Source organism: Pempheris klunzingeri, chromosome 7 (genome assembly GCF_042242105.1).
Source record: "Pempheris klunzingeri isolate RE-2024b chromosome 7, fPemKlu1.hap1, whole genome shotgun sequence".
Taxonomy (NCBI): Eukaryota; Metazoa; Chordata; class Actinopteri; order Acropomatiformes; family Pempheridae; genus Pempheris; species Pempheris klunzingeri.
In genome coordinates, this window is record NC_092018.1 from 12965070 (window position 1) to 12978374 (window position 13305).

Sequence of the window (13305 nt, forward strand, 5' to 3'; positions counted from 1 at the left end):
GAATTAGCAACGTTTTTAACGGTCACTTCGCGGCCTGGGCAGAGCCTATATAAGTGAGGCTGACAGCTCGCGGACGGTAGTCAGCGCCACCATCTTTACCGAAACCAAACCAGTCTGCGCATCGTGGAAAAGCGCCGTTTTCGCCGATGTTTCCCTCGTCAGGTCTTTTTGCTGACTTAAACTGTCCTTTCTTTAAACGTGGGCTTTGTGCGCGGCCGCACTGTTTGTACAAACATGCAGCAGAATTGCGGGATATGTGTGGTGCCTCTTATAAATCACCTGTGGTTGACTTTGAAGGTAAGTGTTTTTTAGTCGAAGGTCAGTGTATTTTTTTTTTTTTAGCCGAAGGTTAGTGGTTTTTTTTTTTTTTTTTTTTTTTTTACCGAAGGTCAGTGTTTTTGTTTTTTTTAGCCGAAGGTCAGTGTTTTTTTTTTTTTTTTTTTAACCGAAGGTCAGTGGGTTTTTTTTTTTTTTAGCCGAAGGTCAGTGGTTTTAGCTAGCTGCAGTCTGAGCTGTGCGTTAGCCTCTAGTCTTTCCTGTTTCCTGAAAAGTTCTGAGTTTTGTATTAATTTTCAAGAAATGAAGTGTAGTTGAAGTGCAAATTTGGGAAGATGTATGTTGAATTATCTAAAAACTTTGGAAAAACTTAAATGTGAGGCCGCTCACTTTTCAATTGGAATTCTTGGGGTTTTTTTTCGCATTCAAATGAGGGTTTAAAAAGCTAGCTAAATTGATATCACACTTTTTTTGACAATAATTTAGCCACCAGATTACTGTGAATTTTCAAGTTATTTATGATTGAACACATTTGCATTAAGCTCAAATGCAGTTAATTCAGATGCTTGGAAACTCGTTATGGTGGTGTGAAGGTGTATGGTGGTGCTCCTACATACAGCCACAGGTTGCCTCACCAGCACCTCCCACAGCGTATTTGTATTTAACCCAATCTCACCCTATGTTATTTTCTACCATATTACTAATACTAATAAATCCTATGTCATTTTCCTTTCAACAGGAATTCAAAATGGCTACCCGTATGCTGCGTCTGAAGCACCAGTGAATGATAAAACCAAAGATGACTCCCTCCAGGAGCTTGAGCGGATCAACAAGGAGATTGAAACTGTAAGGCACGAGGTGGAGCAGGAGCAAAGGAGACTGTCGCACTACCAGACCGCACAGGCTGACAGCAGAAACACTGCATCTTATCTATCTATCTCCAAACCTGAGACGGCAGGTAAAAACGCAAACTTAAAAAAAACCTACTCTCGAGCAAGGAAGTACGTGGTTGAATATTCAAAACCGAGGACTGATTTGGAGTATGACCCTCTGTCCAACTTCTCTGCTGACTTGCGGTCTCATAGCTCATTAGGTAAAGAGCAAAAACTGAAAAAAGGTTTGAAAAAGGCAGGAAAAGCTGTACCTTGTGACCAAAGGAAGGTAGATGGATATCAGGCTCCGCTTTCCAGATCACCCTCTCCAGAGCTGCTTGATGACTCTAATGAAGACAGCGTCCTGATCATTGATGTTCCTCCCTTGCCTGACAAAAAGAGAGGGAGAGTTCAGAAACTTGTTGATTCTGTTGCTACTAAATCCTTCCAGGATAAAGGAGAGGAATTGAAGGAGGTCAAAGCATCACCTATTTTACTTGACTCTCTGCTGCACCTTGCAAACGCAGTGGCTTGCAAGGTCGGTTCTCCACCTTCATCAACGGTAGAAAAAAGTAGAGTTAATAGAGATTGTGTTGCTGAAAACAATCAAGGTGTGTCTAATCGTTATGAAAACAATGAATGCAAAAATATATCAGTTGAAAAGGGTGTAACTGATTTAAATGGATGTTTAGAAGACCTGGGAAGTGAGGGCCAGAGAATTTCTCCCTTTCAGGCTGCTGAAAAGGTAGTGGAGAAAAGTTCTAAACCTGCAAGTCCCCCTGCCACCACAAACCAACAAGATCAAAACCTCAACAGTCTGATTTTGGAAACGGAAGAAAACCCATTTCAGATTGAATTGTCTCAGTTTAAGATGAATCCACTGCAGCCATATAATCCTCCACTTAAGAATTCACTTTTTTGTAAAGCTCCAGCTGTTAACTTGGACTCAGCATTCATGCAGGACACCAAACAAGCCCAGACAACAGAACCAGCTCAGAACAGAGTTAGTAATCAGACGTCAAGAAAATGTGTTCCACCAGTGTTACCACAGAGCCAGAAAACGCCAAACAAGAAACCAGGACAGATGCAGGGTAAAGCTTCTGTTAACCATGTTTCACCTGAAGGCTACCTGGAGTCAGCAGAGCCAGCTTCCGGCAGCAGCCACAGTCTGGCGCTGCACAAGTCATTGGCATCAAGTTTCACAAAGGGAGCTGAATCATCATCTGCATCAGCTGAACAGCCTTTGGTGAAAGCAGATAGTGAGGTGATATTTATTGGTTCCAGCTCTGATGATGAGCAGAACTATTCAGAAGTGGAGCTGTCTGACAGTGACCCAATGGAGGAATGCTATAGGATCTTCATGGAAGCAAACAGCAAGGAGAAGGGAAATGAAGAGCAGCCTGATCTGTCAGTAAGTGTGCTATAGACACTTCAGATCCCAGATGAAGATATTACTTAAACTGTGTAAAAACCTTTTCCCTCACCTTGTCATTTTTAGGTTGCATCTATGGATGTGGAGAGTCCAGAGTTTGACGTCAAACCCAAAGTGTTGCCAGGAAAGAAGAGGGTGGCTCATGAAGCCAAACATACAGAGGTACAGGCTACATACACATGACAAGTCTGTCATTTAGACAGATGGGGGGAAGGCACGCCTGAACAGGAAAAGGGAAAAAAACGAACATGAATTAAAACTTTGAAAAAAGTCTCCACTTTTTTATCTATTCCATAATGTTTTAATATTTGTTTTTAATCTCAAACAAGTACAGTGTATACTACTGCTAACATGTAAAGTAAGAAAATTGATTGCATTTTACTGGTTTCTTCATTAATTTAACAGACATATAGTTAAACCATAGATAAATGGATAGAATTCGTTTTCTCTGGTGAACTACCCTGTTGAGATTGAAAATGTATTCAAGCCCAAATGTAATGAAACCATATAATATAAATTATGATTTTATGTACATTTTCTTTGAATTAACTGCTCTGCTCAGCAGCCAGTGGCTAAGAGCAGACCTCAGCCCCAGGTGCTGGTTCCCCTTCGTGGGCCTGCAGTGTCAGGATTCGTCTCCCAGCCCTCAGTCAGCTCCAAGATCCAGCAGGTACAACACAGAGCATCCATGCTGACTGCTTCAGTTAAAGGTGGCCAGGCTTTTGTCTCCACCTGTCAGAGGAAGCCAGAGACCCTCAGTGCACCCCCTCCTTCGACTCAAACCCCTGAAAACCTGCAGCCTGCTCTGGTGCAAAATGGTAAGCATCTGTTGGCTGTAGAAGATGAGATTCATTAAGGTCATTGCATAGAAAAAACATTGCACTTCATTGTCTAATACTGAAGTTGCAGCCTTCTCATCTCTGACGTTTCACCAGTAAAACATGTTGAGATGTGCCGTGTCTTCATGTACGTAGATCATGGAGCATTTCTTTCCGGTTTCTGTTTGCAGGACGTGAAGTGGTGTCTTGTGGTGCATTTTTTTAAGCTTCTAGCGCTGTCACAAAATATTACAAATATCACTACATGATTATAGCCAAAAGCATTCATGATAACAATAATGCAATCAGTGAAATTCATTTTTACTTCATTTTTGGTGCATTTTGTGTCTTTGGCAAATGAATTACACTGAAAATACGAGTTAAGGGAGGTGGAGGTCTGTAACAGATGGATGGTGCCGTTTGTCTTTGCTTGCTGTTGAACGGCATTTCCTGCAGACTGGGGTGTCTACTCGCACAGTATTTCTTTTTAAATTTTTTGTACGGATTTCAAAACTCCACATTGGCAAGCTAACTATTCTCTGGTAAGGGTTTCTGATTAGGCATCTGTCATCTCCTGATAGAATTTTTGTGTGGCAATATTGTTAGTGGCCACACACCGGTAGAGATATTAGCTAGTTATTTGTGGCAGTGGGGATGAAACGGAAATTATTTAAAAGGCGCTGGATTTTTTTAACAGGATTATCTTTTGCAGTTTACGCATCAGTATGTCATTTTTAAATATTATGGTTATCGTCAATACCGGTATATTGTGACACCCCTAAATGCGTCATGTCTGCATGTGTCTTATTCTACAGCTTACATGAACTGCATACCTTTTGGAGCTGCCGTGATCGAGGTGGACAACAACTTGCACTTGATCCTCCCAGAGGGCGCCTTCCCCCTGCCTGTTAATTCCGGCTCCAGCCAAATTACTTCAATGCTTACCCCAATCAGTCGAGCGCATACGAGCGCCGTCACCGTGAAACAAACATACCACCCACCAGCAGTTATGTCCTTGCACAGGTACCGCACAACGGCACCTGTGCTCATTCCTGCGGCGGCGCGCAAGCCTTCACTGACCTCTGCCTTTGCTACAGCACACTTGAGTTCAGCCACTTCCACAACCCCTCAAGCTGCTGTCAGTGCTACTGTGAAGGTGAGATGCGAAAAGCAGCCTTTTGGGGACCATTTTCACTTGAACTAAACTTTTGCCTGGAGTAAATTAGACAATGTTTACTGTTAAATATTAATAATGAATTTATTCTTTTAGCCAATGCCCACTAAACGTAAATTTAAGCAGCAGTATGACGCCGCCAAAGACAAAGTGCCTCATGACGTCCGGCAGCGTTATGTAAACATGTTTACAGAGGAGTTCCTCAAAACATCGGCCAATGTCAATGATGCCTTTGAAAAGGTAAGTTCATCCTGCTTAATATCACCCTCACAGACAAACTGAAGTCTAGACATTCATGACTGTCCATGTTATTGTTGGAAGGCACTTGCTGAAGAGAGGACTGTGTACAATCGCAGTGTGAACAAACTCAAGTATCTGAGTGTTGCGGTGAATGCACTGAAGAGGCTGAAGAACCAAAGTGCTGTCGCTGCTAAAGGTGATATCCATATCCATGCTGTTCTTCATGAAATGTGTAAATGATGCTGATAAGTTATATAGTTTTAGCTATATTTAATCCATTTATATTTTTCAGATGAAAACAAAGTCAACAGCCAAAGACTCAGAGGCAGCATCCCACTTAACCTCAAGGCATGTAAAGGAAATGGTGAGAACTGGTTTCCTTTAAATGAATTTGTCTTGTGTTTTAAGTATATTGACAGTTTCTCAGTAAATTCATGTTTCCCACAGATGATGTGGCCTTGTATGAGAGTTTGAAGGACTATATTTTGACTGAGGAAAGGCTGATTGAGAGCAACTATCCTGTCCAGCACCCAGAGAAACCTGGTTGTGCTGTGCTTTTTGCTGACGATAAGAAAGGCACCGCAGACCGTAAGTGAAGACCACATACTCGCAACTATATAACAATTTGATGCTATTCTCATACTATACCACTAGAGGGAACGCTTAACCTGTGCTGTACTTGCAATGAGTTTATTTTCTTGGCACATTTCCATCTGATGTGCTTTTTATGTTTTGTCTGTTAAAGCCCTCAAAAGGATCTGCTGTCGCTGTGGGGCAACGTACGCTGTGAGCAAAACGGGCAAACACATCCGTAAGGAGGAGTGTATTTACCACTATGGGAAAGGAGTAAAGAATAGAGGTCAGTACCATAGTTTTATTCTTTTTAAAAACATCCCAAATCCCTCAGAGTTTACACAATCATGTCATTATGTATATTTAAACCGTTAACAGTGCCAGGAGGAGTGGAGACCCGCTACAGTTGCTGTGAGGGAGTCATGGGGGCACCTGGATGTCAGCTGTTTAAGGTAGGAGATCTCTCCCTCAGTCCTTTCCCAAGACCTCCTCAAACCTCCCCATCTGATTAATTTTATTTACATGTCTTTGTCTTCACCAGTTGCATGTTCACGACTCCCTCAGCCTGGACGGGTTTGTGTCGACTGTCCCTAGACATCCCTCAGATGCGAGCTGCCCTGGAGTCTACTCCTTGGATTGTGAAATGGTGATGTTGGGCTCAGCTTTTAAAATCTTCATATTGGGCACCAAAACCCAAATAAACCGCAACTTATTTATGGTAGTTTTGTTAGAATCTACAATTAGAACTGGTGATGTATGATTACAAAAGTGCTTAGTAATGTAAAAGTGACATTGGTGTGCTTTTTTTGTCTTCATAGTGTTACACCATTGATGGTCTGGAGCTGTCCAGAGTCTCAGTGGTCAACTCTAGTCTGCAAGTTGTCTATGACACGTTCATAAAACCTGATAACGAAGTCATTGACTATAACACCAGGTAATGTAGTTTTTTAATCCTTTTTTTTTTCTCTAAAGATCCACACAGACTTTGTATGCCTACTTAAACTCAACCAAAACTGATGCGTAAACATGCAAGAACCTAAAACTTCATATTAAAGTACTTGTCATTGTCTTGCATGAGAATTTTGTGAAGAAAAGTATGAATACAGTCACAGTACGAGTGGATCAGAGAAAGGTATTGGATTGGTTGTGCATTACAGTATAACAGACTGCTCTGTCGGTGGCCCATGTGACATTTTTACTTGTCAAGGTTTTCAGGCATCAGTGAGGAAGATGTAAAGGGTAACCGCACCTCCCACAGAGAGGTGCAGGAAACCTTACTGAGCTTCATCAGTGCCGACACCATACTGATAGGACACGGCCTGGAAACAGACCTCTGTGCCCTGAAGGTGACTACTATGAGCTTATCCTCCCAACATTATTCTTTCACAACGTACGTCGGTTGCAATCCTAACATGATTATAAACTCGTCCAGGATGTTCAAAACCAAGCAGAGTGTGTTCACATAAAATGGTCACATTCAACATGGTTACATTTAAAACACAATTTCCCTGCATAGACCCTGTTTTTAATGTTATTTCTGGAATTAGGTGTGTTGTTAATGTTTAAACTTATTATTATTATTATAAATGCCATGTTTTGTTAGGGTTATTTTTTTTTTTCGGTTCATGGGGACATCTAGCAATAGTACCATTTTTCAGCTATCAGATTAGAGGCTTTTTATAATACAGGTGAATAATGTGAATGTAGGGTTAGGGTTAGAGAACCTTGACAAACTCATCAGAAAATGCAAACTCGGAATTAACATAATTACAAGCATTGCTACAAATCTGGATTATAGAAAGTTGTAGCTGTTAAAGAGGTGTGACAAGTTTTAAAAAAAAAAAAATTGTAAGGATGCTACATAAGGAAACTAAGCTATAAACTACTACTACTACTGCAATATGTCAAGGAAAACTGAGTCATAAATCATTACGACAAACGCCGAACACAAGTGCATTGACCAAGAGGACGTGCTGTCACATGTTGAACAGGTGTGCAAAGGACACTAGCAGGCATTCATCTTCCTATGACCCACTCTGGTAGTAATGCTTGTAATGCTGGTTTATTTATTTATTCTTTAAAGTTGATCAGGTATTTATATTTGTCTAAACTATTACACAACTGGTTTGATTATGAGTTACTATCTTAAAAGTGCATCAAAAGTGGGACTGAGGTTTAGTCATTTTAGACTGAATGATTTTCACTTTATCATAGAGGCTTCCCCGTGTAATATGAGCTTCAGATATGTTCGTCTTTACTGTAGTTGCTCCATGGGATGGTGGTGGACACATCAGTGGTCTTTCCCCACCGTCTGGGACCCCCTCACAAGCTGACCCTGAACAACCTCACTGCTGAATACCTCAGGAGGATCATCCAAGAGAGTGGTGGGTCACCATGGATAAACTACAGCCACCACACAAGTGTCAGTTTTGTTGGAATGTCCCTTTTTTTTTTTTTTTTTTTTTTTTTAAAGTTTACATCACACCATACATCTGAAACTAAATCTAAATTCAAATAAAAAAAATATGGATCATAATCGGGCTACACCATTTGAGTGTAAACCCCACAAAACTTGTGGATTTGCAATAATGTAACAAAGGTTTAGGTTTTGTCAATGTATAAAATTGTTTAAATATATTGTGTTGTTTCTCCCAGCTTGTGGCCATGACACTGCAGAAGACGCTGCTGCCTGCATGGAGCTTATGATATGGAAGGTCAAAGAAGATGGAAAGCTGAAAAAATGATGGAAACAATACATAATAATCCCACATGGTTCATATATATGAAGAAATAAGATGCTGTTAAGCAAATTTGAATGTGACATCTATGTATGTGAAGCTCTGTTGGGTCTGTTCTGATAACATGGGCTGTACATATATATATATTTAGTTTGATTACATCACTTAATTTATGTTTAAGTATTTTCTGTATGTTAAATTTTAATTTGCAGCCCATGTGTCCATGCCTGTATAAATACATGATCGCACTGCTGTGTGCTTTAAAAAAAAACAAACAAAAAAAAAAAAAAAACCTTAAGGGTTGGGGTGACCTCACTATTAACCAAGTAAAAGCACTGAATTAAATCACTGTGTGTGTGTGTGTTTTTTTTCCCCCCCCATCAGCCAATGAACATCCAGTTCTTAATGTCAAATTGGCCTCAGGTGCAATTATACAAATTAGTGCTCACCTGTCAACAATTGGTGTAATTACTGGTGACACATGAAGAAGCAAATAAGAAGGATGCCCACATGCAGCATGGCTTCAAACTTAAGTTTAACACGAAACTCTTTTTAATGTCTTCATGTTTTTGTCCTAAATAGCTGTTTTGATGCAGTGACAATTACTGGTCCCAAGCCTCAAAGTGTAACCCAGAGCATTATGTTGCATTAAATCAACACTCAAGAGACTCAAGAGAACTGCATGTTTATTTTTTGTTTTGTTTTTTCACCCTTTAACTTCAGTCAGCTACTCAGCCTTTTTCTTTGTCTGTGTCTTTGTGCCACAGCACCTCCGGAAACAGAAACTACAGGTCTTGATGAAGAGGAGTAGGGAGAAGAGAACGATGGCAAGGAGGAAGGCCAGGACATCCAGGCTGTGATACTGGTACCAGGTGAGCTCGTGGGCCTGGACCCTCAGGTGCTTGGCCCCTTTGTTTCTCATGGTGAACTCGATCCAGAATACCGCCTCATCCAGAGGAGTCATTGGTCTGTCGTGGTGGATACTGGACAGCCACATGGCGTTTTCCTTGTACCTGTGAATGAGGATATGCAAGAGTGAAAATGTGGATTGATGTGTTCTGTATTTTTAATTTTTATACTTTGCCACAGTAAGAAGAGGGATCAACTAGAAAAGGAGTTGAATTTTTCAGGATCATATATTTCAACACTTAAATCTCCAACAGGAAAGCCAGTATATGAGGAGGAAAGACCATCCAGTGGTTTTATAATCTCTTTGACTTTGAAACTCTGAGGAGGTAGTTGAACTATGTCATACTGCATTAGATAATGGCTTCTTTATGGCATGTCAACAATCTTGCTCCAGTGTTTTTCACGTGAACTCTCCATAAGGGCAGAATGGCAAGAATACACTTAAGAAATGGCAAAAAATACCCTTAAACACACTAAATGAGGAAAGGTAAAGGAACTTACGATTTCTCATTGATGACAGCATTGAGTGCATCTCTAAGGTCCTCAGTCTTCATGAAGTTTAAGTCCACGATAAGTGCAGCTCCCTTAGCCTTCATGTGGACCATGTTGTCTGGCTGGTCAGCGAACATGGGGATGCCCACCATGGGAACGCCGTGGTAGATGGCCTCATAAATCCCATTTGTGCCGCCGTGAGTGATAAAAGCTCTGGTCTTTGGGTGACCTGATGAGGCACCAAAACATAATGAAACGTGTTACTTTCCCCAAACAAGACCGGCTGCTAAAGCAGTTCTTCTTACGTCTGATCACAATAAAGATGTATATGTGATATGATTGACGGGATTACTATTAACATATTCTAAACGGACGGGAGTACAACTTTAGCGTGTGCTAACTTGTATTTTATTTAATAAACTAAAAGTCTGATGTATTACTATCCAAGGCATGCTCAGTAGCTTTTTAAAAGCTTTACTTACCCAGTAGGTCATTCTGAGGGATCCAGTCGTATAGTCTGGTGTTTGCACCCAGAGTCTGAGGTTTTTCCCCACTATATTTCCATAGCACCTACAAACATTTACACTTTTAGACTAAAACAGTGCTTGTTTTGCCATAAGATTCTGCATGGCAGTATATTACGCAATAAGGAAAAAGTCTAACAACTTTAATACTTTGGTTTAGCAGAGTAACTCGAGGTTTTAGATACATTCAAATTCTAGCCAATGTAATTGAGATGAATCCATCAGTTAACATCATGTTTTAGTGTGTTAGATAACACCTAATACTGCAGTTTCAATCAGCAACTATTTTAAAACATTGTTGAATGCAAAGACATCAGACATCTGTGCTAAATTATGCAGCTATATTGCTGTAAAATAAAACCTAGAAATCCTTAAAGCCATTAACGAAGAGTCTTTATAGTAGCTGCTTGCAACTGTATGCTGAAAATTGTCAGCAGAAATGTAAAAAATACAAGCTATCTGCAGTTAATTTACTAAAACACGCAAAATGACAACAAAATACTCTCATAGTCAATATAAGTGTGTTTCAGGGTCATTCAAGGTGACTCCAGCTGGCACAAAGAAATCGTCCTCTGACCTTTTGTGGGATCTGAGCGAGGGCCGAGGCGATCATGTTCCCCTTCTCTGTGGTGATATTCTTGATGAATGACCCCAAAGTAAAGACCACAATGCCAGCGTCTCCAGAACTCTGCACAAACTCCTCCATATCCTGCAAGAGTAACATTACGGCCCTGCATTTTACTGACTCGTCGTTAAAGTCAGGAACACTGTGGAGGTGTAATAAAAGATCAACAGGCCCATGGTAGTGGAGACAGCCCCACCTTTGGTAAAGGTTTAGCAGGTCTGCAGTGGATCCCACCAACAAATTTGAAGTTGGGGAGGGAAGGACGAGGGAAGTCGAAATCCCAGTAGGTTCGCATCAGCCAGATGTCTGCTCTACCCATCACCTCACAGGCACTGGTGGGAGTTCCTGTCGCAACACAAAAGTAAAGGATGAAGGCTGACCACTGCAAAATATCACTAATCCTTGAGATGAGAAATTGTTGACAGAAGTGACAAATTAATCCAAAGTGGTCAAATTGTCATTGGAGTAAATGTGTCACACACACAGTGGTTCTTGAAGCTGAGTTGCTCACCTTTGACCTGGGAGTAATAATTATCTACTTTGCTCCAAAGAACATAATCTGACACAATATCCTGCAGTGCATAAAAGAGGAAGTTCCACATCCTCTCTGAGAAGTCCATCTTGTCGGTCAGTTTGCTCATAGCGCCGGGGACGTAGGAAGGTGGAGCAGGTAGCTGACCACAGTGTCTCTCCCAGTTATGTGCAAGGGAAAAGCGCAGGGAGAAGACCAGGGGGATGCCCAAAATCTCTGCTGTCAAGTCGCTGCCAGGGTAGATGGGGTCAGCCAGGAGAAGGTCATATTTTCCTTCCTTCAGCTTCTTCATGATGGTTTCAGATTTCAACACACCGTCCAAATACTTCAAAGAATACTGCAGATCAACTGTCATCAGATCCATGTATTTGATGTACATCTGCAAGTAGCTCAGATGATCGATTTCGTACATGGAGAAGTGAAGGTACTCCTCAAAAAACTTCTCCATTTCCTCCATTGAGACGGAGACATTGAAGGGTTCGTAGCGAAAGCGTGCAGGCTCACTGGTGGTCATGAACATCGACGTGCTCGGGATCAGAACAGTCACCTGGTGTCCTCTGTCGATCAGCGCCTCCAGCACAATCTTCATGTTAAGCCAGTGGCTGCCTTCAGTGTACCACACCAAAATGTTCCCTCCATTTGTGCTCCCTGTCACACAAAGTACCAGCAGGACACAAACAGACAGACGCTCCTCCAGCCTCATGGTGTCTGTTTGACAGGGGAAAGCCTGCTGTGAACCTTTTACAAAGGTTCTCCTAGACTAATAATCATTAACTAAACAAAGCTGAACTCTGGCTCACAGCTGCTTTCTTTTGCGTGATACAGTAGATAAAACACAGGCAAATGGTTAGAGGTAAAAGGTGATGGCTGTAAAGTTAAGTTAGTATTGAAAGATCTGTCCGAGAAATCAAGAGACTTGGGATCCCCAGATTTTCTTTGGTAGCTGTGGTGAGATGGAGAAGAATAACACAAAGATAATGTCTGCTTAATGGGTTTGGCCCCAGTTAAGCATTCTGAGGAAGATGTGCGCGTATTGGTGCCTTTGCGAGAGTTCCAGGGACTATGTTTTTCACTAAGAAAAGGCTGGGGCCAACTATCTTGTCCAACACCCAGAGAAATCTGGCTGTGCTCTGGGTTTTGCTTAAAATAAGAATGGAAACACAGTATAGTTGGCATATAATGTTTTCCATTTTGGCCTCAGACTGCCTGAAAATACAATGCTATTCTCTTATTACATCACTAGATGGCACACTTAACCAATCAACATGTACTTTACTTGCAGTGAGGGTTTCTTTTCTCAGCTGCTGCTGAGGGGCTGCGTACTCTGTGAGCCAATCAGGAAAACGGATTCATAAGGAGGAATCCAATTACCACTATGGGAAAAGAGTAGAGAAAAAAGGTGAGTATACCATAGTTTTACGCTTTTTCAAGACATCCCAAATCTCCCAGAGTTCATGCCATCAGATCATTGTGCATCATTAACTGTTAACAGTGCCAGGAGGGGTGGAGACCTGCTATAGGTGCTGTGAGGGAGTCATGGGAGCACCTGGATGTCAGCTGTTAAAGGTAGGAAAAGACAGTGAGACATTATTCCATTATCTTGATTCTCTCCTAAGACTTCCTCAAATATACCAGAGGGTAAATGTCATTCACCTTTTTATCTACATGGTTTTTTTTTTGTCTTTCCCTCACCAGTTTAATGTCCATGGCTCCCTCAGCCTGGATGGGTTTGTGTCGATGGGTTGGGCCATATATGACCACAGAAATTAAATTGCGTAAAAGTGAAATTACCGTAAATAATATAGCTTGTTTAATTGAAATGAATTAAAAATATCCATCCATCCATTTTCTGCCATTTGTCCAGGCCTGGTCTACACAAACTTTTCCATATCCTGCAAGAAGAGTCACATTATCTCAATATATTTTCATTGTTAAAGTCAGGAATACTGTGGCTGTGTTATAAAAGATCAATAGGCCTGTGATAGTAGAAACAACTCCACTTCTGGTCAACTGCTAAACCTTTGAGGGTTTTGCCAGTAGTCCACATGTACCTTTCCCCAGCAATGTTTTCGAGCTCCTCTTTAAGGATCCTCAGGTTTT

At 41.2% G+C, this 13305-nt stretch overlaps 2 protein-coding genes across 2 annotated transcripts; one reads left to right on the top strand and one right to left on the bottom strand.

The window, feature by feature from the left end:
- Positions 1-146: 146 nt before the first annotated feature.
- On the top strand, positions 147-8468 carry LOC139203321 (RNA exonuclease 1 homolog). Its single transcript, XM_070832994.1, has 16 exons — positions 147-297; positions 1016-2559; positions 2647-2742; positions 3146-3398; positions 4214-4554; positions 4669-4812; positions 4894-5008; positions 5105-5176; positions 5260-5400; positions 5558-5671; positions 5764-5837; positions 5927-6031; positions 6204-6319; positions 6593-6731; positions 7649-7769; positions 8041-8468. The coding sequence occupies exons 1-16, from the start codon at positions 147-149 to the stop codon at positions 8127-8129; spliced, it is 3615 nt and encodes a 1204-aa protein (XP_070689095.1). The 3' UTR covers positions 8130-8468.
- A 324-nt stretch (positions 8469-8792) lies between these two features.
- On the bottom strand, positions 8793-11956 carry LOC139203322 (UDP-glucuronosyltransferase 2A1-like). Its single transcript, XM_070832995.1, has 6 exons — positions 11185-11956; positions 10870-11018; positions 10626-10757; positions 10007-10094; positions 9534-9753; positions 8793-9136 (listed from the first exon to the last, which is right to left on the bottom strand). The coding sequence occupies exons 1-6, from the start codon at positions 11906-11908 to the stop codon at positions 8851-8853; spliced, it is 1599 nt and encodes a 532-aa protein (XP_070689096.1). The 5' UTR covers positions 11909-11956; the 3' UTR covers positions 8793-8850.
- Positions 11957-13305: the final 1349 nt, after the last annotated feature.